Source organism: Neopelma chrysocephalum, unplaced genomic scaffold (genome assembly GCF_003984885.1).
Source record: "Neopelma chrysocephalum unplaced genomic scaffold, ASM398488v2 Primary Assembly neopelma1_172, whole genome shotgun sequence".
In the NCBI taxonomy this organism is placed as follows: Eukaryota; Metazoa; Chordata; class Aves; order Passeriformes; family Pipridae; genus Neopelma; species Neopelma chrysocephalum.
Window position 1 is genome coordinate 71,001 of NW_020897834.1, and position 24,686 is coordinate 95,686.

Below are 24,686 nucleotides of genomic sequence, written 5' to 3' on the forward strand. Positions count from 1 at the left end.
CTGAGCCACCCCACTGCCCACTGACCCACCCCACTGCCCCCTGAGCCACCCCATTGCCCACTGATCTACCCCATTGCCCAGCTGAGCCACCCCATTGCCCACTGACCCATCCCACTGCCCCCTGAGCCACCCCACTGCTCACTGAGCCACCCCGGTTGAAGCTCAGTATCAAAGCTGATGCCCCACATGGGCTCTTTATGGTTGGACCTTGTGCAGGTGGCCCGTGGGCAGCCCTGTGTGTGCTGGGCACAGCCCAGCCTTCCATGGGATCATGGGATCACTGAGCTTGGAAAAAGCCTCTGAGGTCACCAAGTCCAACTGTTCCCCAGCACTGCCACGTTCACCACCAACCCACGGCCCCAAGTGCCACATCCACGGGTTTGTTGGACACTTCCAGGGATGGGGACTCCACCACTGCCCTGGGCAGCCCCTGCCAAGGCCTGAGCACCCTCTCCAGATGTAATTTTCCCCAGTATCCAACCTGACCCTCCCTGGCACAGCCTGAGGCTGTTCCCTCTCCTCCTGTCCCTTGTTCCCTGGGAGCAGAGCCCGACCCCCCCCGGCTCCCCCCTCCTGTCAGGGGGTTGCAGAGCCAGAAGGTCCCCCCTGAGCCTCCTTTTCTCCAGGCTGAGCCCCCCCAGCTCCCTCAGCTGCTCCTGCTGCTCCAGACCCTTCCCCAGCTCCCTCAGCTGCTCCTCACCAGACCTGGGCTCTAACCCAAAGTTCTCCTCAAACCACAGCTCTGCAGATCCTGTGAGGGATCTGGGGGATCTCCTCTGCTCCCCCAGGATTTGCAGCCACCAGTGCCTGGACCAAGCCTGGTGGGACTGGGGGGGCTGGGGGAGCGATCCCAGCCCAGTGGGGACAGCATGGGGACAATGACAGGCTCTGCCTCACCTCCAGCCAGGACACGACCGTGGGGCCATCCCAGTGAGCAAAGGGCAACCCTTTCCTCCGAGCCTCTTCCAGGAGCTCGTGCCTGGGAGGAAAAGAACCAGAGAAGTGATTTACTGGGGGTTTTGGGGGGAAGGGAGCAGCTCCTGAAAGGGAACAGGCCACGGGCAGCGAGAACCAGCTGGAGGCAAAGCAAGGAAGGAGGTAACAGGATCTAAGGGAGGGCAAGGATGAGAGGACTTCCCAGCAACTCCCAGATCCATGCCATGGCTCCCCAGCCATCCTTTTCCTGCTGGGGTAGGGAAGGAAGTTCACTCACTTCTTCCTCAGGCGCCGATCCTTCTCAGCCTGAGCACCCAGCTTGCCCAGGCCCAGGGGGTCCTGGATGCTCCCCTCTGGGTCAGTCAGCACCACTGTGGGGGGAAGGAAGACACCCCCAGGTCAGTGTGACGTCCCAGGGTCAGCATGACATCCCCCAGGGCCAGTGTGGGCACTGCCACTGTCCCCACAGTCACAGCACAGGAGGGACAGTCTCCATGTCCAACCCACCACGAGGCTCCCCTGCCTCCCTGGGAAGCCCAAGGGAATTCCCACCTGCCACCTCTCCTGTTTCAAAATGCTCAGCGTGGGAGCAGGGAAGGATTTGGGAGTGGAAAAGCAGCTCCTGTCAAAGGGCTCTGCCAACCCCACGAGGTCCCATGGGGAGGGGAGCAGGTTTGGGGACATCACAGATACAGGAATGGGGAGTCACCACCCACCCCCCAGCTCTGGCAGAGCACCAGGGTGACACCAACGCTCCGGCCACGGGGAGAAGGCACCAGGCTCCAACCCCCCGACATTCCCAAAGCAGCAGGGGTGTCCCTGCCCCTCCACCCCTCCCCCAGGAGCACCCCAAGGCCAGGCAGGCCGGGAGGGTGCAGGGCCTGGCCCCGCATGCAGGGATGGGGCTGTCACAGACCCTGCCCTGTGGCCCCTTCTCTGCTCAGCTGGATCAAGCGACCCTTCTCCTTTTTCCCAAACAAGCGCCCGATGGAGGATTTGATCCCCTTCCTCTTGGAGCCCTTGTGCAGGGAGTCCTGGCTGCTGCTGGGGTTGCTGGCCTGATCCTCCAGCGAGCTGGGGACGGAGGAGGGAGAGGAACAGCAAAGCCTGGAGGTTATTCCCGAGCAGGGCACAAACCCACAATCAGCCCACCTCACAATCCCACCCATGCCCTGTGTCCATCCCCAGACCGAGGGAGCAGGTGCCAGGGTGATCTCCCAGGGGTGCTCCACTTACCCCTTCCCGTCCTCCTGGCTCAGAGCAGGGTGGCCCAGCTTCTCCAGCCTCAACGCCCTGGGAGAGGAAGGCGGGGACGTCTCGCACTTGATGGTGGTTTTGTCCTCCCGGCTCTCGTCCCGAGCTGCGGGCGACTGAACAAGCGGAGAGGCCGTGAGGGAGGGCAGCCAGAGCCCAGCTCCATCCTTGCCCTGCTGCCTGCCTCTCTCTTGCTCCATGGAGGCATGGCCAAAAGAGCCACCAGAGCCCTGAGGCTTCGCCACGCTCCGGGATTGGCCTGAATTAAGAGCCCTGGCAATGGTTCCAGAGGCCCAAGAGCTCTGGCAATGGTTCCAGGATGGGGAGGACGTGGCCACGTGGCCGAGATCCTGGGAATAGGGAGGTGAGAGGATGCAGCCCCATGGTCCAGGTCAGGGTGTGGAGACAGAAGCTGCTGGCCCTGAGCAGAGGGCTCTGAGGAGCACAGATGGGAATGTCCCAAACGCCAGAGGGGACACAATGTTTGAGGACCCAGTGGCTTTCTGAACCTCCCCACGTCCTGCCAGACCCCCCAGGCTGCCGGCGGGAACGTGTCCAAGCACCTTTGGGGATCCCCATGATCCTCCTGCCAAATCCCTGGGGTGCCCCAGCTCCATCCCGCGCCTGCTGCCCCCTGACCCGGCGTGGGCAGAGCCAGGAGCAGGCTGGAAAAAGGGCTTGGACAAAAACCAACGGGATGGGAGCCACTCACTAGCAGTTTCCTCCGGTGCTTCCTCAAGTCGCTGGGCTGATTGCAAGGGGGAAAGCGAGAGAGACACAGAAAGGGGGGCAGTTAATGGAGAACCCCCCCAGCAGAGCAGGCCCGGGGCCAGGCGTGCCAGGCTGGAGACACAACCACGGGCACCCCCCCTCCACCCCCCCCACACACAGCCCTGAGGGTGCCAGGGCATCGCTCCCACCCCAGACAGTCACACACACCCCCTGCCCAGCCCCTCAGAGCCCCCGGCCCCTCACCAGCGTCATGATGCCCATGCGGTCCAGGTCCTGCGCCGCGCTGCGCGAGCTCAGCTTGGGCGTGGAGCGGCCGCTCAGGGGGGGGGACGAGCTGGCCAGGGACAGGGCGGTCAGGGAGGTGGGGATGGAGGCCCTCTTGCAGAGCTGGGTGAGGTTGAGGCCCTCCATGCTGCCGCTCGTGACGCGCGTTTCCAGCTCCTCCGCGCGCAGCTCGGTGGATTCCTTCTCCTCCTGGATCATCCTGGGGGAGCGGGAGGGGGCTCAGGGGGTCATCTCACCCCTCCCGGCCACAGGACATCCTTTCCCCTTCCCTGGTGCTGTGACTCAAGCCCCTCCAGTCTCCAGGAATGGCAGCAAGATCCACCGGGATCCCCAGAAACCAGGGGTGACACACACCGTGGCTTCTTTTAATGCTCATAGGGAGCTTTTCTTAAAATAACAACCCTGTGATCCAGCAGTGGTGCAGCTGAGGGACAAGGAGCCACAGGCAGGAAGGACCAAGCCCTGTGGCTGGATGTTCTGGAGCCATTTCTCTGGCTGAAGATGCATCAAGGCCTCAGTTTTAGGGCATCAGAGACTCCCCCCCAGAGCCACTTCAGCACAAAGCAGGGGTGGGGTTTGGCCAAGGTCACTACCTGATCTCCTCATTGATGGCATCCAGCTGCTCCTGGAGCATCATGGCCAACGTCTGGGCATCCGAGTGCCCCCCAGGGGAGAGCACGTCCATGGAGCTGAAGAGCGTCTCACGGTCGTCCTCGTCCACGTCCGAGATGTCGGGGTCGCTGTCGAAGCTGTGGGGCCCCGTGGCCAGGACAGCACCTGCCTGGGCCTGCTCCCAGTCCTGGGGGGGACAAGGGCCACTGGTCCTACACGGCACCCCCGAAAAGCCAGACTGGAGCCCTCCCCAAGCAGGAGTTACAGCTCAGTGTGACCCCAAGGGAAACCCTTCTGTCCCAGTCACAGGGACCAGTTTATCGCCCATGTGGGATAACCAAACCTGTGTGTGCTACACCCTCTGTGCCATTGCTGAGGGACTGGTAATAAAGGGATAACCAAAACTGTGTGTGCTACACCCTCTGTGCCATTGCTGAGGGACTGGTAATAAAGGGATTGTTTGCACAGCTGCCCAGGGCACACCTGGCACCTCAGGCTCTCAGAACCCTGCAGACAGGGCAGCGTTTCTTTGTCCTCACACCAATGGCTCAGCCCTGGGAACTCCCCTCCAGGGAGGCATCAGCCCCTTCACCCCCAGCCCGAGGGCTCATCTCTGCTCATGGGCCACCTTGGACTGGCACAAGGGGCAGCTGCAGCCACCCAGACCATCGAAGGTTCCAAAAACATCCCGGGGCTCACAGAGTTCAATCCCCCCTCGGGACACTCCCCGCCCTGGGGGAGGCACTGGGCATTCCCACCTCAACCTGAGCACATCCACTCTGGGGTCTGGGCACTGCTGGGACCACTGGTGGATCCAGAGGAGGATCCAGAACTCCAACAGAACTGTGACCACCATCCTGACCAACAGCTTTCCTTTCCTTTTCCTTTGCCCCCGGGGGGGCCACGTGGAGCTCAGCACAGGGGCCCAGGAACACTGCTCTGTTCTTGCCCCAGGGTGCTGGGTTATACATCTGTCTTTGGGGGTTAAAACCAGTTTTCTCCGTATCATTGCACTTATTGCAATCGTTTTAGTAAATTGTAACGCTGACTTGTGATCTCTGTCGAGTTGGGCTCGTTTCTGCCGCTGCTTTCCTTTTAAACCAGCACTCCCTCCTTACCCCACCCACGCACCAGGCAGAGGGAACTGCCCCACACCCCCAAATCAGGACGCACGAGACTGGGACGCCAGGCAGGAGCAGATCCCAGCCCCACGATGCCAGGATGCCAGGCAGGAGCAGGTCCCAGCCCCACCCCTGCCCCAGCCGGGTTACCTTGGCTGACTCCTCCCTCCTGGCAGCGAACCGACCCTTCTGTGCCCGGGGCAGCCCCGGGGCCGCTCCGAAGGGCTCGGCGGGCGCGTGGACCAGCGGGAAGCGCAGGTCTGTGGCACTGCCCATGTGGGACCTGGGGACAGAGAGCCCTGTGGTGGGCACTGCTCCGCTGTGCCAGGGTGCCCGGGCTGCCCCCCTGGCAGCCCAGGCTGCTCAGGACAGAGCAGGAGGATGAGGCCATTCCGGGATGCCCATCCCAGCAAAAACCCGGATCTGGAGAAAGTGTCCCATTCCCACCCTACTGGCCCTGGAGATGTGCTCAGAGACTCACAGAGTCATAAAATATTCTGAGCTGGAAGGGCCCCCCAGGGATCATCCAATCCAACTCCTGGCCCTGCACAGACACCCCAACAATCCCACTCTGTCCCTGAGAGCATTGTCCAAACCCTCCTGGAGCTCTGGCAGCCTTGGGGCTGTGCCCACTGCCCTGGGGAGCCTGGGCAGTGCCAACCACCCTCTGGGGGAAGAACCTTTGCCTGAGATCCAACCTGAGCCTGCCCTGACACAGCTCCAGCCATTCCCTGGCTGCTGTCCCTGCTCACACAGAGCAGAGATCGGAGCTGCCCCTTGGGAGGAAGCTGCAGACCCCGATGATTCTCCCCTCAGGAGACTCCACCTTTCCCACAGGGTGTAGGAAGTTCTGCCCTGGGCCCTCCGACGCTGCTCCCTCCCCATCCTGTGCACCCCAGGGGGGAATCCAGCCAGTTGTCCCCAAAACCCCCCAGTGCAGGGGGGGCTGAACAGGCTCCTCCTGCCTTTCCCCCTCCAGAACAGCTCAAACCTCCCAACACCCACAGCACAACCTGTGTCTTCTCCATCCCCACGTGCACCACGGGGGCCAGCCAGGGAGCTCCTCTCCTTTCTCTGTTTCCTTCAACATTTTCATGAAAAAACACCCTGATGGGGGAACAAGTGACAGGACAGGGGGGAACGGCCTCAAGTCGCACCAGGGGAGGCTCAGGTTGGTATCAGGAAAATCTTTTTCACTGACAGAGTGGTCAAGCACTGGCACAGGCTGCCAGGGCAGTGGTGGAGTCAGCACCCTGGAAGTGTTCAAAAAATGAGTGGATGTGGCACTTGGTGAGATGGTTTAGTGGGAATGGGACTTGGACAAAGGTTGGACTTGACCTTGGAGGCCTTTTCCAAACTTAATGATTCCATAACTCTGTGAATAAAATCCCACTTGAAGCACCTTCCAGGTGTGAGGACATGAGCACTGTCTGGGGTCTCCCAGCAGGAACCAGCTGGAACTTCTTCCTTCTCCTCCTCCTCCTCCTCCTCCATGCTGGGGAGCAGCTCCTGTGCCAGGCAGAGCACGGCAGAGGCTGCTGGACACAAGGACACTTTCTGCCACTCCCAGCACTCATCCATGTCTCCACATTTCCTGGCTGTTCCTCCTTGCCCTGAGCATCCAACCAGGGGCACAGGGTCGTTCTTCCCTGCACACATTCCCACAGGAGCCACGAGGTTTATTGAATTTAAGCTGCATTTCAGGTGACAAAAGCAGGTGTCCGAGGCAGGTCATGTTTGCCCACCATGGTGGGCCTGGTTTGCAGCACAGATCCAGGCCTGGGCTCCCCAGTGAGCCCAGACAAAACCACCCCCACGAGCAGCTGGGCTGTGCCAGCCTGGGCTGTGCAGGTGAAGGCACAGCCCGAGTTTCAGGGGGGATTTGAGCTGCTGACAAAGCTGCTCCCCAGCTAAGACCAGACAAAGGCACCTCAGGCAAAAGCTGACCTTTCAGCTGGGGGATTACTCTGCAGCTCCAGATTTCTGTTGATTTTTCCTCCAAGAAATATTAAAAAAAAACCCATCAGATTGTCCACCCTGCTCTCACAGACCCAAAGGGGTCCCACACGTGCTCCAGACTCTCCTCCAGCACTCAGCCACCCTTGATCCTCACAGGCTCTTCCTCACTCTCCCCTTTTCTTCTCTCCACAACAGTCCTGGGGCCTCCAGACCTTGCACTCTCTGCTGGCAGGTTTGAGGTTGGTCCCAGTGGCTCCTTCCCAGCTTTTCCAGCCTTCCTGAGAGGGGAATTTTGCTCCCATTGACCCCTCGGTGTCTTGAACCCATGCTGAGAGTGCTCAGGAGAGGGTGTGCTCTCCTGGGTGGCTGCAGCAGCACCCTGGGGTGCACGTTGAGCTGTCATCTCCTTTTCCACCCCCCTGTTTTCCTGCTGGGCATCCCAGTCAGTGCTGGAGGCTGAGACTCCACGGACTCACCTCTGCTCCAGCAGCTCTGGGCTGGGATGTCCCCATCTCCCAGAGACTTTAAATGAAAGGGTGTGGGAGGACCATGGCAGAAAGAGGGGAAAAAATGGAGGAGTTCATTCTCTTTGACCTGCAACACCTCAAAAATGATTCCTCTTCCTCCCCCTGCACACCACAGGTGAACTTCCAGCTTCTGTGGAAAATTAACTCCCAAGCCTTTTGTGCAGAAAAAGAAACAATGCCCAGTGGTTTTTCACCCTCAGAAGAGCAAATTTTGGGCCATTCACTGGTCTGGGCTGATCTAAACAGTCTGTGTTTAGATCCAGGGCAGATCCAAGGATGGACAGCACTGCAGGGCTGGAGCTGAGCCTGCCCTGAGAGCCACCAGAGATGCTTGATGCCAACAGCACTTGGGGGTTCTCTAAAGCAAAACGCCCCCAGAGCTGGGGCTGCAGGGGCTGGGCTCTTACCTGGAGTGAACACTCTCCACGAAGGTCCCACTCCTGGTCTTGAGCTGATCCACCTCCAGCCTCAGCTTGTCGATCTCGTCAGACAGTCGCCGCTGTTCGGGGTGAGACGGGACAGGCAGGGGTTGGGTTTGGCTCTGAGGAGCTGCCAGGGCTGGGGGAATCCACATCCCGGGCCATTCCAGGTTCATATTCCCTTCAAAACCCCCCACTCCGGGTTTAAAGCATCTTGGACAGTAAAGAAACAGCTCATGCAGGCACAGAGGAGGAGGATGCTTGGGAGGGGTCACAGGACAGACAGACAGACACAGTGTGTGTGCTCAAGCCATGCTGGTTTGGGAGATGGAGGAGAGTTGGATGCTCTGGTTTTGCTCCACGCTGCACTTTGTCCCTTGGCAAAGGACCAGCAGGGAGGGACCAACAAGCCAGATTTGCTGCTGGTCCTGCCCCTCCTGCTGCCAGCCCCATTCCCAGGGGGAAGCTGCACTGGGAGATGGGAGAGGGGAGGCTGCAGGCAGGGAAGGAGGGAGGGGAGAGGGGATTCTCCTGCCCAGCAGGATCCAGTCAGGGGGGCAAACAGGCTGAGCCAGGGCGGGTGACATCCCGACAGTGTCCTTGGAGCATCTGGGACAGTGAGGCCTTGGCCAAGGAGGAGAGCAGACCCCCAGCCCCCCCAGCCATGCACGAGACATGAGGCACATCCCAAAAGCTTCCCATTGCTGCCAAAAGCTTCCAAAAGCTGCAACAACTGTCCAGGTTTCCAGCACGGGTCAACGGGGGTTCATGCAGGTCATACTGAGATGCTTCAGCTCAGAGTGTGAGACCTACAGGGCTCCTGCAGGCTGGGCGAGGAGCTGATCCCCCCTAAGTCTGAGAAAGCCTCAAGGGGAAGGGGATGTTGCTGCCTGATCCCTCCTCTATCCATGGGCAGAGCCCCCCAGGCCTTGGGGATGGATGAGTGTGACAGAAACACAGTGACATGACCAAACATGCCTGGCAGGGACCCGCCCCGGGGGTCTCCAGGGAGGTGGGTGGCAGCTTCCACCCAGCCACTGCGTGGGTGAGTTTGTGCCCTCCTGCTGCTGGGCATTCCAGGATCCCAGCTCCTCCAAAACTAGGGCACTTTGGGAGGAGCCACCGCCCCTATCCTGGGGTTTGGAGTGAGGAAATGCAGTCACTGGGGCAGGCTCCCTGCAGCCTCATTTACCTTGTCGTGCTGGTGTTCCTCTATCTGCTTTTGGGTGTTTTCCAGCTCTTGTAACAATGTGTTCTTTAAAAAAAAAAACAAACGCCAAAGAAAATAAAAGGGAATAAAAAGAGGAAAGAAAAAGAGAGATCGTTTAGGAAACGGTTTGGAATAGGCAGAGTGGGATCTCCGTGGGATGGGCACTGGGCACAGGGGTGGCAAAGGCTCCCTGAGCTGCAGGAACACCCACATGCCCATGGACAGGTCTCCTCTGCAGATCCTGCCCCTCGAGCAGGGTGGCCATGGACCATCTCCTGCCCCACCCCCGGGGCAGGGGGGGCCAACAGAGACCAGGGGTTGGATGGGCAGGGCTGGAGGGTTAGAACTGTGTGTGAGAGGAGCTCAACTCCCCCTGGGGCAGTGGGATCAAGGGAAAAAGTGTCCCCTGCATCCAAGCCAGGGGAGAGAGCAAGTGTGTCCACAGAACCACAGAATTGTTGGGAAAAGGTTGGAAAAGCCCTCTGGGATCTGAGTCCAACCGTTCAGCCCTAAACCCTGTCCCCAGGTGCCACATCCCTGCGTTTGCTGATCCCTCCCAGGGATGGTGACTCCACCCCTGCCCCGGGCAGCCTGTGCCAACACTATAAAACTTCCTGTGAATTGGTTTTTTTATCCTAATATCTCATCTAAACCTCCCCTGTGGAGTTTGCAGCTGCCTGCCCTAGTGCTCTTTTTTGGGGGGGAGGAAAGCTGGAAGTCAAACAGGGTCACTTTTTTTTCCGTGAAAGACCTGGAGAAACTCTCTGGGTGGCACCAGGCTGGGGAGCAGGGGCCACCCCTCTGCTCCCTGTCACTTGCTGGGGTGGTGTTTGGGCTCATCCCCATGGTGCTGCTCTTTACCCAGAGCCCCTGGACACACTGCTGGAGGACTGGACACACTGGCAGAGCCACACGTGGGTGGGGACAGGAGGGGACAGCAGCGGGGACACAGAGCCAGGCCGGGGGGCACTGGGGGGGATGGAGTCCTGTGTGCCCCAGCTGAGGGGAGTCTGGGCCCTGCAGGAACCCAAAGGGAGCAGAGTTACCAAGGCCTGACCTCCCACTGGCACTGGGAGGTGAATCCTTGCCCGGAGCCAGCTGCTCTCCAGCTGATTGAACTCACACTGGGGCAGCAGCAGCTCCAGCTGCTTTGCTCCAAGGAAAACCCCGTTCCCAGGAGCGGGGTGGGAGCTGGGAGGCTGCTCAGGGGCACTGCCCTGGCTTGGAGAGGACACATCATCCTGGGTTTGGGGGACAGGAGGGTTTGAAGGGGTGGGCAGTGGGACAGGATGAATGCTGCATTTTTTTCCTGCAAAATGCAGTTGGGATCTGCTCTGACAGCCGGGCACGGGGGGCACTGAGGCCGTGACAGCAGAGACACTGGGGAGGGAGGGAACGGAGCAGGACAAGTCTTGCTGCTGAGGGAGGTGGGAGGCAGTAGAAAGTGGGTCTCACCAGGCTGGGGTGAGCCATGGAGCAGTTCCCTGTGATCCCACAGGGCTGGAGTCCTGCATGTGCTCATTTCTCCATCCCTGCACAGATGCTTCGTGCCATGGCCGGGGTGAAGCTCCACACCAGAGGGGCTGCAGACCCCTCAACAACCCCACAGCCCCCCAGAGGCCCCCCTGCCCCCCAGGCAGTACCTTCTCCTCCAGGGCCGCCATCCTCTCCTTGAGGTGCAGCTGCAGCCGCTCGTTGGACTCGCTCAGCAGCCGGTCCACGGTGTCCGACAGCCGCTTGTTGTGCTCCTCGTTCATCTTCTCCCTCTGCCGGGCCTGGGGCAGCAAACGGTGACCAGAGGGGCTGATCCTCCTGCCCCCAGGGCCTCAGTGCCCCCCTGCCATCCTGTGCCTGCCCTGGGGTAAGAGCTACCCCACCAGGCCCAGCTTTTGGGGACAAATCCACCCCTTCCAGCACTGTTGTGGTTTTCTGACACTCCCAGCCAGGGATGAACGGGAGAGAGGACAGGATTCAAGGAGATCCTGCCTGCCTGACCCTCAAGAAAGATCCAGCTGTGCATCTGCCAGGAACAACCACACTGGGGCTCATCCCAAACCCCAAGGGATGCTGGACTTCTGGATTTGCAAATGTCTGTCCTGGGACAAAACCACTGGGGCTTTGCCAAGAGCACATCCATAATGCCCAGGAAAAGGGCATCCCAGCTCCTGCAGGGACAGCCCAGGCACTGGCCAAGCAGGACAGCAGGGACTGTGCAGCCCCTGGCACAGCAGCCCAGCCTCCCTGCCCTTTGGATCCTGCTGATCCTGCTCCTGAGCTGGAACCTCCCCTTCCACCCTGCACTGGGGGTCCCAGCCTGCCCCAGGGGGAGCTGCTGGGAGAGGAGTGGGTGTGGAATGTCGGCAGAAAGACCTGGACACCTGAGAGAGGGGAAAGGCACAGCAGAGAGTGCCATGAGCTCCTGTGTGGCTCCAGTTTGAGAGGTCCTGGATGGGAAAGGCTCACCCAGACTGCTCTCCCCACCCTGCTCCGGAGGCACCGGGTGTGCCCGGGTGTCCAGACACCGAGGGAAGGGCAGCCAAGGCTGGATCAGGACTGCAGGGGCAGCACTTACCCTGGCCAGCTCCTGGTTCTTCTCCTCCAGCTGGGTCTCCAGCTGCCGGAGATGCTCCTCGATGCTCCCGTGCCTCTCTTCTGCCTGGGAAAAGCAGAGCAGCCCTCTGGATGATGCTCCCCAGAACCACGAGGGCCCTCCCGCATCCCTCCATCCATCCACTCATCCACATCTTTCCTGGGATGCAGCACCTCTCTCCCACTCACTGGGAGCCCAAACCAGCTCTGCCAGCACGGTGAGAGGAGCTGGAGGTGCCCTGAGAGGGACTGAGCACCATTCCAGCACCCAGGAAGGGCAGGGATGGCCACGTCCACCCCCCCTCCAGGCCTGCACCCTCCCACACCCAGCCTGGTCCTTCCTCTTCCTCCTCTTCCCAGAGTGGTCCCAGTGGTCTCAGCAGGGCCATCTCTGCCTTGGAGAAAGGGGCTGAGGGAAGGACGGGAGCAAACCCCACCCGTGGAGGATTTCAAAACGGTGCCTCGTCCCTGCAGCCCCGGGGACGGCACAGGACAGAGAAGCCCCAGCTGGGACTGAGCATGGGGTGCCCTGGGCTGCCAGGGGCTCCATCCCTGCGGGTTCCTGCCCTCCCCCCCGTCTCTGCCCCGCGGTGCCCCCTCCCCTTGCCTTGGTGAGGGCGGCGATGCGCTGGGCCAGCTCCGCCTCCACCTCGGGCAGCGTCTCCGCCTTGCGCATCGTCTGCTGCAGCTTCTGCTCCGCCAGCTCCAGCAGCTCCTGCAGGTGCCGGGCCTTCTCCTCGCACTGGGGGGCAGCCAGGGTGGGTGCCTGCCCACCTGAGCCACCCCCAGGGCCCCGAGGTGACGGGGAGCCCGCGGGCACGGCCCCGGTACCTGGCGGTGCAGGGACTCCTTGTTGGCCAGCTCGTTCTCCAGCTTGTCGTTGAGGTCGTGGATGGAGGTGGCCTCTCTCTGGGCTGCCAGGTAGCGCTTCTCCAGCGTGGTGATCCTCTCTTCCATGTCCTCTTTCTGTGCCAGGGCCTGGGGAATGTCACATCCTGATCTGTGACCACCAGTATGGGAATAACTGGGGCACCCAGCGAGCCTGGGACACCCCGAGTCCAAGAACACGGGGAAAAGCCTGCCTTGGACAGGGATGAGGGACAGGAGAGTGGGACAGAGATAAAGGGGGAGTCGAGTAATCCCAGGAAAACCTCCTAGCAAGGACACAGCTCACTGGCCCAGGTCTGCCTGTCACCTCAGGGAAGTCCTGCTGGTGGACCTGGGGACAGTGTCCCAGAGGCAGTGGGCTCTTTTGGGCAATGCCCTGCAGGCAGCAGGACTTCCAGGGCCTTCCCAGCCTGGCTGCTGCTGATCCCAGGCCTGGCAGAGCAGGAGGCAGTGGCTCACCTCTCGCAGGTCCCTCTGGTACTTGCTGCTCATCTCCTCAGATTTGATGAGGTCCTTCCTGGCAGTGCCCAGGTCCTCCTCCAGCTCGGCCACGCTGGCAGCCAGAGCAGAGATGCGCTCCTTGGCCTGCACCACCTCGAAGTTCTGCTTCTCCAGGAGCTCCTGCAGCTCCACCACCCGCCCGGCCTCGTCCTCGGGGTGCACGGAGCCGTTGGAGAGTCGCTGCAGGGCGGCACAGAGGGAGGGGGATGCCAGGCTGCCCCACAGCTCCCGGGCTCTGGCACTGCCTGCAGCCACACAACGGGGCAGTGTGGCCCTGCAGGGACCTGGGGGAGGGGTGGGAGTGGAGACACGGGGCTCTGGGATCCCCCGGGAACAGCCTCCTCTGGCCAGGGATGGGGCTTCCACAGGCACGATGGAATGGGGATGGCTGAGGGCTTCCCAGGGCACCTGCTGGAAGGTGTCCCTGCCCATGGCAGGGGGTTGGAAAGGGATGGTCTTCAAGGTCCCTTCCCACCCAAACCATTCTGGGATTCTGTGAGCTCTGGGAAGCAGAGCCCCCGGGAGCATCCTGGCACCACTCAGGAATGGGCTGGATCCACCAGGAAGGGCCCAAGGGAGAGGGAAAATGGGTTCTCAGCACCCCCCTGGAGCCATAACAGGGGGGTTGGAGGAACTACGTCCTCCCTGAGCGTGGTCAGAGCAGGGGTTCCCGGGGCTCTCACCTTCCAGGGAAGCTTCGGGGCTGGTTCCTTGGGCTCATCCCGCTCTCCCGCCGGAGCCTCCCGCACGGCTCCTTGCTGGAGAGCTGCCACCTGCACGGGAACAGGGATCAACCCATGGATCTGGGCTGCAGAGACAGGGCACTGGGGGGGTCACACCTCCAGTCCTGGGGGTAGCTCTGGGCCCCTCACAACAAGAGAGACACTGAGGGGCTGGAGTGTGTCCAGGGAAGGGAAGGGATCTGGGAAGGGTCTGGAGCACCAGGAGCTGCTCAGGGAGCTGGGGGGGCTCAGCCTGGAGAAAAGGAGGCTCAGGGGGGACCTTCTGGCTCTGCAACTCCCTGACAGGATGGGGAAGCCAGGGAGGGGGTCAGGCTCTGCTCCCAGGGAACAAGGGACAGGACAAGAGGAAATGGCCTCAAGTTGCTCCAGGAGAGGTTTAGGTTGGATATTGGGGAAAAATTTCTTCCTGGAAAAGGTGGTCAGGCCCTGGCACAGCTGCCCAGGGCAGTGGTGGAGTCCCCATCCCTGGAAGTGTCCAAAAAACAAGTGGATGTGGCATTTCATGACATGGTTCTGTGTCATGGGGGTGTTTGGTCAAAGGTTGGACTCGATGGCCTTGGAGGTCTTCTCCAACCTCAACGGTTCCATGATTCCAAGAGAGAGGGAGGCAGAGGGGCTGTGAAGGTGAGCACTGAGGGAGGTTTTCCTGGGGAGTCCTCAGGGATCTGAGCCCTGTATCCCAGGGCTCCCAGCTCACGTTACTGGTTGGCAGCCAGACAGATTTGAAACCTGGTGCGGCAGGAGCAGGGGACAAACACTGACATCATGTCCTGCTCTGGGGAGAGAGGATGGGGAATGATCCCTGCGAGGTGAGGGACCTGGGAGCCTGAGGAAGCACCACCAGGCTTATCCTGGGAACTGGAGAGAGGAGAAGAACTTGGCCAGGCCGAGGGATGGCTCTTCCCTTTGGGCAGCAGTGGCCGGGCACAAACTTCAGGAAGGAAAACAGGGTTAATGCCTCTCCAAGAACAGCCCATCCCTGGAAGTGTTCACAGCCAGGCTGGATGAGGTTTGGAGCAACCTGGGATAGTGGAAGGTGTCCCTGCCCATGGCAAGGGGTGGAACGAGATGAGCTTTAAGGTCCTTCCCACCCAAACCCTTCTGGGAATCTGGGATTCTAGGATGAAAAGGGCTGGAGGGTGGGGACAGCAAGGTCCCCATTCCAGGGCTCCAGCAAGGAAAAAGGTGGGGAATGCAAGGTGAGGGGCTTGGAGAAGCAAGGTTTGGGTCTCTCTGCTGAAGCAGGGAGATCCCAAGTCACCCTCAGTCCCCTGAAACGATTCAGACTCAGGTTGGTTTGTGTCAGTGAAATGAACCCCAAACAGCCAAAAGAACAGGGGGAACCTCACCTGGGAGACAAAGGGTTCCAGAACCTTTGCAAGGTTCCCTCAAACACAGACAATCCTTCATGGAAGCAGCCAGTTCAGAACAAAAGCCTCCCACCAGAAAGGCCCAAACACCATCTATCTGATCTGCACAACCAACTGAGGGTGGTGTTTGAGCAACTTCAACCACGAATGTCCCGGGGAGCAGCTCCAGTGCCCCGGGAAGGGCCCGGGGGTGGGTGCCCAGGTGCCCCTCACCTGCCGATGGGCGTCCACGAGCTGCTCCTCCAAGGTGGCCACTCGCTCCAGGGCTGCTCTCAGGCGTTCCCGGACCTGCAGGGGTGGGAAACAACAGCAGAGGCCGTTACTGATCCACGAGGAGGGTGCCCAGAATCCAGGCAAGCCCCCAGCCCTGCCAGGCTCGGGGGGATTCACGGGCTCAGCATCATCCCGTGGTGGGGGAGGAAGGGAAAGGCTGGGCCAGCTCTGGGAGATCTGTGGCCTGGACAGCCTGGAGACATCCCCTGGCAGAGGGAGGAGATGGTTGAGGCAAAGGAACCAGGAGGAACAAGAGCCACAGTGCAGAGGCTGACCCGGAGTGCCCAGTGCCAGCCCCCACGAGGGGCTCAGGGGAGCTCCCTGTCCCCAACAGCCCCAAACCCCCTTGGCAGCCCCCCCAGCTCCCAGGGGCAGCTTTGGGGTATCCAAGGCCTTTCTCCTGAAGGGCTCCACGTGAAACAAGGACTCGAGGCTTCAGGCCTACAGCACTTAACTGCCCTTAGCACAAGTATAAAGTTGTAAAATGTAACCACGAGTTTGGTTTCAATAAATACCAGATTGTAACTGCTTGTAAACAGAAAACTCCCCCAGTGACCAGGTAAGAGAAGAGCTCAAGAGAGGCCAGTAAGGACCTGCCCTCCCGATAAAATGAGGTGTAAGCTCAAGAAAAGAGCTTCAGCAAACAGTAATCAATATTTTAATACAAGAGTAGTCACATATTGGTCTTAAAATATATGTGTAATTATAACGACTATTTAATAGTAAGTACAAAACTTTGCAAGTTGTTGTGCACCGACTCTGTAGGGATGCACTTTTAAGCTGTTTGTGCACTAACTCGCTATGAATGCACCTTTAAAATAAAACTTTGTAAGTTGTTTGGTCACGGGTATAAATACCCTGCAAAAACTGTCACTCAGTGGACACATACACGGAATTCTGACCTTCCTTTCCTCTTTCTCCTTCTCCCTTTCTTCTCTTTTTCTTTACCCTTTTAACCTGTTCTCTTCTTTTAATCTTTCCTTTCTCTTGTGGGCAACTTAAAACCTGTGAACTGTGTTTTACTCAAGCTGGCATATCAATTCTGTGGAACGGGTCTTTGTGCTGGGTATCTTAGTAAAACATTTTTCCTTGGTTGTATTTTAACTCCTGTAAAACCTTTCACCAAAACACCTTCTTTTCCTCACTAAATTAAGAGAACTTCTCTTAAGAGAGGAGTGTGTGACTCTTCCTCTGGATGCGAATTTGAGGCTTTTAAAAAGTCCTAAATAAAACATAAGCGCTCTGGGCAGAGCTTACAGCTCAAACTCCAGAGTGTGACACCTCCTCACCTTCTCATCCAGCGCCTTGTGATGCTCGAAGAGCGACTTGAGAGCCTTGAGCACCTCGACCTCGCTGGAGACGCCGGACGGGGACTGTGCCTGGCGCTTGACCACGGTCATGCGGAGGGAGCGCTCGTGCCGGGACACCAGGCACTCCAGGTGCTCCAGCAGGAGCTGCAGGGGGGGCAGAGTGAGGGGGGGGTCACCACTGGGCTCGGGGAGGGTGTCCCACATCCCCGGGACAGCGACGGCCCCGCCCTTACCCGGGTGTTGTTGCGCTCGGCCTTCAGCTCCGAGATCTCCTCCTCGCGCTCCAGGAGCTGCTCCCGGCAGGCGCTGAGCTCCCGCGTCAGCGTCGCGAACTCCTGCGGACACGGGGTGTGAGGGGCACGGGGACGGGCATGGGGGCACAGGGGTGGGGATGGGGGCACAGGGGTGGGGATGGGGCCAGGGTTCCAACCCCGCTGCCGGGACCTCCAGCACGGGGCACTTCCCACCCAAACCCGACCAGGGAGAGGGCAGCGTCAGGAAGTCGGTGGGGAAGCACATCCCAGGCCACATTCCCGGCCTCTCCAAGGGTTTTGCACAAGAAAAAATGCAGCATCCCGATATTTACCCATTTGGTTTGGTGTCCAGTGACAGGAGACACTGCTCTGCAGCTCCAGAGGTGCTCGATGGCATTTAGAGCTTCCCAGCCAAGGCCACCAGCGTGTTCCCACTCCCACTGTCCCCTCGGTGCAGAGCACCCACCCTGGAGCCTCCCATGAGGCCAAAGCTCCCCACAAAGCCAGCCAGGATGAATGCCCTGGCCCTCAGCCAGTCTCAATCCCCTGGCCCTCAGCCAGCCTCTGCCACGGCCTCAGGACCTGGAATCATCCAAAAAATCTCCTTCCAAAGGAAAGAGCAAGACCTGCCCCAGTCCAGCGTGTGGAGCCCCATCAAGCTTCCCACAGGGCAGCCCTGGGCCCCAAATCCCAGAGGAGGGGGATGGGACACAGCAGGACACGTGCCAGGTGCCACCAGTTCCTGCTCCTGTCACCAGGAGGTGACAGCCAGGAAGAGCCATGCCCAGGGCAATGCCAAAGGAGAGCTGCCCAGCCAGCACATCCCTCGGGATGGGCTCCTGGGAAACACCAATCCCACTCGTGGCTGTGTTAGAAGGGAAAGGAAACTCCCCCTGAAGTTCCCAGGATGCGGGAGGGTTGGTTTGCCCTTAAAAACTGACCCCCCAGCAGCTGGGGGAGCCCAGGAGCACCTCCCACTGCTGCTCCGTCCGTCCCCGAGCGGTGCCAGGACCAGGAGACGTTTCACAGCTGGGATTTTTTAGGGTGAAAAATGCAAATGTGGGAATGAGCCGTGAATTTACACCACTTCCACAGTGTTGCTGAGAAGAATTTTAAAAGGCAAAGGGTTTCAGAAGAAGCTGAGAAGGATTTGATGGAGCATTAACAAACCAGATTTCCACTGGGGGCTGAGAGCGGTTTTACAGCACGAAATTCTCTATCACTTCAATTTTCAGGTTAAACAAATAAAACCCCTTCAAACCAAAGCAAAACGTTGAGGCTTAGGCTGAACCAAATGCTCTGCTCAGCTCCAAGTGAGACCTCCTGCAGCAGCTGAAGCTCCAAGAAATCCAGAGCTTTTTCATCCCGGAGATTTTCCCTCTCCCTTCCCACCCCGACCCTCCCCTGCTGGAGGGGTTTCTGCAGCCTGGGGCTGCTGGGGGTGGTGGTGGCACTGGGGAAGCTGCGGCCCCACAGGGGGACAGGACTCGAGCAGGTCCCAGTGTGGGGAAGGGAAGAGTCCTTGTCCCTGTGAACAGCTGCTCTCCTGCCCCTCACCTGCCCCAGGGGCTGCCCCCTCACATCCTCACCCTGGCATCACCCCAGGGCCTGAGTTCCTCGGCTCCTTCCCAGACCCACTCCTGCTCCAGGCCTTCCCCAGGGACCCCTCCAGCCCCAGGACCATCCCTGTCCCCATCCCTTCCACAGGGATCACTCCAGTCCTGGGATCACCCCTGGGATCACCCCTGTCCCCATCCCTTCCCCAGAGAACCCTCCAGCCCTGGACTCATCTCTTTCTCCATCCCTGCCCCAAGGATCACTCCAGTCCTGCGATCACCCAAGTCCTGGGCTCATCCCTGTTCCCAACCCTTCCCTAGGGACCACTCCAGACCTGCTGTCACCCCTGTCCTGGGATCACCCCAGTCCTGGGATCATCCCTGTCCTCATCTCTTCCCCAGAGACCCCTCCAGCTCTGGGGTCACCCCTGTCCCCATCAGTTCTCCCCCAAACCTCCATCACCAGCCTCTGCTGTGCCCAGGCCCCCTCCCACACTCACTCCTGGCCCATCCCACAGTCTCCCCCGTGCAGTGACCCCACTGCAGACGCAGCTGCCCCGAGAACCCGCTGTGCCAGCCCAGCCCTTCCCAGAGCCCAGCTCTCCCAGCGGGGGGGATCCCGGCTTGGTGGGATCCCGGCTCTCCCAGCTCAGTGGGATCCCAGCTCTCCCAGCCAGGGGGATCCCGGCCCGGTGGGATCCCAGCCCTGCGCAGCCCAGCCTCACCCCCCCCCGTGTGTGTTCCGTGGGTTATGCAATCGCTGCGAGCAGCTCCTGAGCATCCCTGCGGATTAAATCCGGGCTGGGAATGCCGGCGAGCAGGAAGCAGCAGCGCGGGGAGCCCGTGCACCGCCGGGCTGCTTCAGATTCAGGGATGTGTCACTCCCCCGGCCCCTCAACGTGCCGAGACACGGGCAGCGAGGCTTAAGGAGCTCGGGAAGAGCATCCCGGCAGCCGTGGTGGCCCCGGGAATGTCGTTCAGCAGGCGGGGAAACACTGTGGGCTCTTCCACCACTGGGGCAGGAGCCTTGCGGATCCAAAGCCCCCGGATCTGCTCTGCCCCGTGGCCGGCAGGGAAAACAGAGACTGTGGCCATGGATGCTCTTCCCACTGGAGCGACCGAGGCAGCGCGGGACGGATGGGAGGCAGCGGGGGAAGGGGACCGGGATCTCCAGGACCCAGCTCTCCTAGCCCCGCGCTGGGGTGGGGAGGCTGCACAGATTGTGCCCACAATCAGCCTTTCATCCCGAAAGAGGGGATTAAACGGGAGAAAATCCTCCGGAGAGAGACGGGCAGCCCCCCCCGCGGCCGGCCCGGCAATACCCGGTCAGCGGGTCAGACACGGAGCGGCTCCGCTCCCTGCCCATCCCATCCCATCCCATCCCATCCCATCCCATCCCATCCCATCCCATCCCATCCCCTCGGGCTGCTCCTCCCCGAGCCCTCCATCCCGCCGGGAATGGCCGCCTGCATCCCGCGCTCCGTGTCCCGGCATCCCACGGCAAATAAAGGACCCCTGGACGAGCGTCGTCCCCCGGGGAAAGGCCGCAAAAAGGAACGTTTACACCAAAAATAGCAACGGCCCCGAGGCGAGCCAGGCCGGCAGGGAGGGTGAGCCGAGTACACGGGCCTTGTTTGGATGCCTTGGGAAGGAAAAATAGGGATAAATCACTCCAGCACCCGCGTGGACCCACCTCCCCCAGCCCGGGCTGTGCCAGGTGCCGGCACTGCCACCTCACTCCGGGCCACCGGGACAGTTTGGGGACCGTGAGCAGCTGTCCCCAGCTCCTGGCTGCAGTGTCACACTGTGGAGAGCAGCCTGCACCCCCACCCACGGCGTGCCAGTGTCCTACATCCCAGCAAAGTGCGGATAAAGAAGATCCAGATGATTTCCCTCAGCCCTGGCCACGGCCAGGAGCCTCCCAGGCCTGCCCCTGGCTCAGATCAGCTCCTGGACTAAGTAGGGACACCTATAACCAGATTAGAAAGTGAAGGAGAGGTGCCTGATCTTCAGTCAGAGGAGGGATGAGGAGACACAGCCCCGGGAGCCCTCGGGAGCCCAGTGGGAAACACAGTGGCCCAGGAAGCAGCTAATTGGGATTAAAACCAAAGCACCCTCAGCACAATGGGCTGGGCTCGGCCCCAAGGCCCAGGGGGAGGGGGAGCAGGTGGAGACCTCAGAGCAGGGAGGGAGACCCAGAGGGATGCTGTGGATCGGGGCTGGAATCTTCGGTGAGCACCAGGAATGTTGGGGGTTTGGGGTTGCACCAGCGGGGAAGGCACAGGGAAGAGCTGGAAGGCAGCCAGGAACCAACCCCATGCAGATGGCTGGGAAAGCAAGGAGGGGTTTAAGAAGCTCAGGGGGAGAAGAGAAATACAAAAGCCCCCCAGCCCAGGGCCACCTCCTGCCTTTCCCACTGCCATGGGCAGCACAGCCAGGGATGCACCACCACGAGAGGAATTCTCCCGGAATTTGTGGCAGGAGCAAGGCTGCTGCTGCTCCAACACACCCAGCCCGGGGACACACCGGCTCCAGCTGCAGGATTAATGGCAATTTAAAGCCCCTAATTGGAGTGATTGCTCCTGAGGGGCCCTGGCGTGGATGTGTGGGAAGGGTGTGCCAGGAATCCAGAGCTGCTGACTCGGCACAACGCAGGGATGGAGCCCCAGCCTTGGCCTGTCCCTGCTGGGGGCTGGCACCCCCATGGCCCCTGTGCCCCAGGAGGGGTGCAGGATGATGAGAAGGCCCCAAACCGGAGCCCGGGGGATGAACACAACCCCAGGATGTGCAGCAGGGGATTACAGAGATTAAATCCCGCCGGGTAAACCCAGGGCTCCCACCATCACCCACCCCCAGCACTGAGCACGTCCTGCACCTCCTGGCTACAGCTCTGGGGCTCTGAGAGACCGTCCACGGGAACTGGTGTCCTCCCTTCTCAGCACGTGGTCAGGAGGAGTATTTCCACCCTCACAGAGCAAGCAGGGGCCTGGTATTGTGGGAGCATGACCCACGGTCCAACAGCTGCCAGATCCCTCCATAACTCCCCAAAATCTGGAGACACCTTAAGGGTCTCACCCCGTGGGTGTTTTCCCCCCACCCAGGGCTGCTGAGGTTCCTGTGTTCATGCTGTTCTTCACTAGTTAACCCTAAATATCTTTTTAAGTTAAAGGGAAGCATTTGGGGCGGTTGTTTGGTGCCAGGACCCTCCCCAGCTCCTGAGGGACCTCCATGGAGCTCAGGGAGTCTTATGGGGTCTATCCAAAAAGGTCAGTTCTCAGCTCCCCGGATGGATGAACCGTGGGAGGTTTCCACAGCCATCGGTGCCCTCAGCACAGCAGCCCTGTGGAATTTGGGAGCCTGTTCTCCCCCTGACACCGCTGGGGACAGGGACTCCTGCCAAACCCCCCAGACAGCCCAGGGGAGGGAGGAGTTCCATCCCACACGGGACCCCGCCCTGGGAACACACCTGGATACACCTGGATGTCACATCCCCGGGTCCACCCACACCCAGGAGCTGGGTGGCCGGGCAGGAGGGAGCTGGCACCTGTGCCAGGGCTCTGGGGGGGCTGTGAGAGCACCCAGACCCCACTCAGGGCTCGATCAGTGGCCACACGCTCCCTGGGAACTGGGGAGGGCGGCAGGATTGGAGCCGGGAGCTTCCAGGGCGATTAAGGCACGTTCAGCACTCCCACATGAATAAATAAATCATGTAAGAAGCATTAAGGCAGCTTAGGCTCCCCGGGAAATCGCCCTGCAGTTCTGCCTTTTGGGGGCTGAGGGATGCCCCCATGGGCTGGGGGTGGGGATGGCTTTGGCTACGGGGGAATGGGAGCCACAGGCAGGAGCATCCTGGAGCATCCCTGGAGCATCCCCTGCCTGCCCATGGATGAGCACATCCCTGCCTGTCCCATGGACACACACATCCCTGCCTGTCCCACGGATGAGCACATCCTTGCCTGCCCACGGACAGACACATCCCTGCCTGCCCCATAGACAGACACATCCCTGCCTGTACCATGGATGAGCACATCCCTGCCTGTCCCATGGACAGGCACATCCCTGCCTGCCCCATGGACACACACATCCCTGCCTGTACCATGGATGAGCACATCCCTGCCTGCCCATGGATGAGCACATCCCTGCCTGTACCATGGACAGACACATCCCTGCCTGTCCCACGCACAGGCACATTCCCTGCCTGTCCCACGCACAGGCACATTCCCTGCCTGCCCCAAACACGGATCTGCAGCAGACACACATGCCCTGCCTGCCCCACGCAGGGGTTTGCCCTGGACAAGCACATCCCACGCGTGGATCTGCCCCAGACACCCATTCCCTGCCCATCCCTTTAGATCCCGTGCCGGCACAGCAGCCTCCAGCTGCCACTCTTCCCTGAGAGGATGCCGAGTGCCACATCCCGAGCCTCCCTCCCTGCCAGCCTCCCGGGCAGTGCATCCTCCGAGCAGCTCCAACCCGGCCCTCTGGGGATGTCAGCCCCGTGGGAGGCCAACCCTGCCCCCAAAGAAAGGTTTCTCCCAGCAATCCCGCTTGGATCCCGTCCCAGCGGGGTCTGACACATCGCAGGAAGCTCCCGGGCAAAAGGGCTCACAAAGGAGGAAGAGGCAGACCCGGGGGACGGCCCCACACGGTGTCCCGGGGAAGGGACCCGCCCTGGGGGTGCCCCCCTTACCTGGTACATGCTGGGGTTAATCCCATTGGGCGGGTGGGCGCCTTTGGCTTTGCTTCCCGAGTCCATGGCGAGCCCTCATGTCCCGCGGGGGCAGCCCCGGGGCCGGGGGGCACAGCGGGCACCGGGTACCACCCGCCCGCGCGGGGACAGGCAGCGGCAGGCGGGGGGAATTCCCCATGGGCCGCCCCCCTGGTCACATCCCGGGGCGGGGGGAGCGGGACGCGGCCCCGGCGGAGCGGGGGGCACCCGGCGGGGCCGCGGGTGCGGCGCTGCCGGCGGGTCCCTGTGCCCTGACCCAGTTTGCTCCGTGCACACCCCACCCGTGCCGAGGCTCCGAGGGCCCGCTCCCGGAGCGGGAGAGGAGGATAAATCCGCATCCCTTAATCCCGGGCGGCTGTGGCGGGGCGGGCAGCGGGAGCGTCAGGGTGACCTGGAGTGCTCCCTCTGGAATGCTGGCACAGGAGCAGGGAGCTGAGGGGAACAACCCCCGCCGGCACACGGGGGTGGTGCTGGATGCACCCAGCACTTGGGAATGTCATGGTGCTGGATGTACCCAGCACTTGGAATGTCATGGTGCTGGATGCACCCAGCACTTGGGAATGTCATGGTGCTGGATGCACCCAGCACTTGGAATGTCATGGTGCTGGCCCTGGATGCACCCAGCACTTGGGAATGTCATGGTGCTGGATGTACCCAGCACTTGGGAATGTTGTGGCCCTGGATGTACCCAGCACTTGGGAATATCGCAGCACATCACTGAGGACAGGGAGCAGCTCGTCCCCAGGAGCCCCCAGAATCCCTGCTGGGATTTTTGCAGAGCCAGAACCAGCCCAGCTCCGTGCTTGGAGACGTGGTTTGCCTTCCTCCCCAGCTGCTTTCCCCCATCCAGAGAGGAGCAGGGATGCAGAGAGCTGGGCAGCCACCAGCTCCAGCTCTGTCCTGCTTGTGCCACCAGCTTTGATCCATGAGGAATTTCCCATCTCCCCGGGGTGCCCCAAACTCCGGCGCCCAGGCAAGGAGGATCCCAGCTCTCAGCACTGGCACAGTCAGAATGGATATAAACATTTGAAGGCTCCTGTCTCCCCTGGCTGCTGGGCTCCTCATCACATCACACCCACAATGGAGCAGTGCAAAAGCCCCCCCAAAATCCCTGTTCCCCCAAATCTGGGCCCTGGGACACTGTGCCCTGTCCCACAAGGCCCCACAGGGACAGTGGGCAGCTCGGATCCCCCTGCACAGCCCTGTGATGCTGATCCACCTCACCCTCTCCTGCCCTGAGCATCTTTGTGGAGGTTGAGCCCAAGTCCAGGTCTCTGGAGCACCTGGAGGGGGTCCTGCAGGTGAGGAACCAGGAGCAGAGCAACCCCAGACAGCCCAGGGGAGCCAAGGAGAGCCCTGACTCCCCATGCCCTGGGTTGTTGCTGAGCATTCCCCGTGCCCTGGGTTGTTGCTGAGCA

The 24,686-nt window shown here is 60.9% G+C and overlaps 1 protein-coding gene across 3 annotated transcripts in view; it reads right to left on the reverse strand.

The window, feature by feature from the left end:
* Window positions 1-24,686, reverse strand: part of PPFIA4 (PTPRF interacting protein alpha 4) — a 62,861-nt gene that overhangs the window by 10,803 nt on the left and 27,372 nt on the right. For 2 of the 3 annotated variants that reach the window (XM_027701896.1, XM_027701895.1), the window contains exons 3-21: window positions 16,963-17,064; window positions 16,709-16,873; window positions 15,360-15,434; window positions 13,717-13,806; window positions 12,992-13,213; window positions 12,476-12,622; window positions 12,252-12,386; window positions 11,628-11,711; window positions 10,699-10,830; window positions 9,038-9,100; window positions 7,834-7,925; window positions 5,091-5,223; window positions 3,801-4,006; window positions 3,166-3,406; window positions 2,903-2,938; window positions 2,173-2,306; window positions 1,853-2,010; window positions 1,214-1,307; window positions 898-979 (exon numbers count right to left, since the gene is read on the reverse strand). In XM_027701896.1, the coding sequence (XP_027557697.1) occupies window positions 898-979; window positions 1,214-1,307; window positions 1,853-2,010; window positions 2,173-2,306; window positions 2,903-2,938; window positions 3,166-3,406; window positions 3,801-4,006; window positions 5,091-5,223; window positions 7,834-7,925; window positions 9,038-9,100; window positions 10,699-10,830; window positions 11,628-11,711; window positions 12,252-12,386; window positions 12,476-12,622; window positions 12,992-13,213; window positions 13,717-13,806; window positions 15,360-15,434; window positions 16,709-16,873; window positions 16,963-17,064 (2,391 nt within the window). The remainder of the gene's footprint in view (window positions 1-897; window positions 980-1,213; window positions 1,308-1,852; window positions 2,011-2,172; window positions 2,307-2,902; window positions 2,939-3,165; window positions 3,407-3,800; window positions 4,007-5,090; window positions 5,224-7,833; window positions 7,926-9,037; window positions 9,101-10,698; window positions 10,831-11,627; window positions 11,712-12,251; window positions 12,387-12,475; window positions 12,623-12,991; window positions 13,214-13,716; window positions 13,807-15,359; window positions 15,435-16,708; window positions 16,874-16,962; window positions 17,065-24,686) is intronic. The other variant, XM_027701897.1, reaches the window with a different exon arrangement.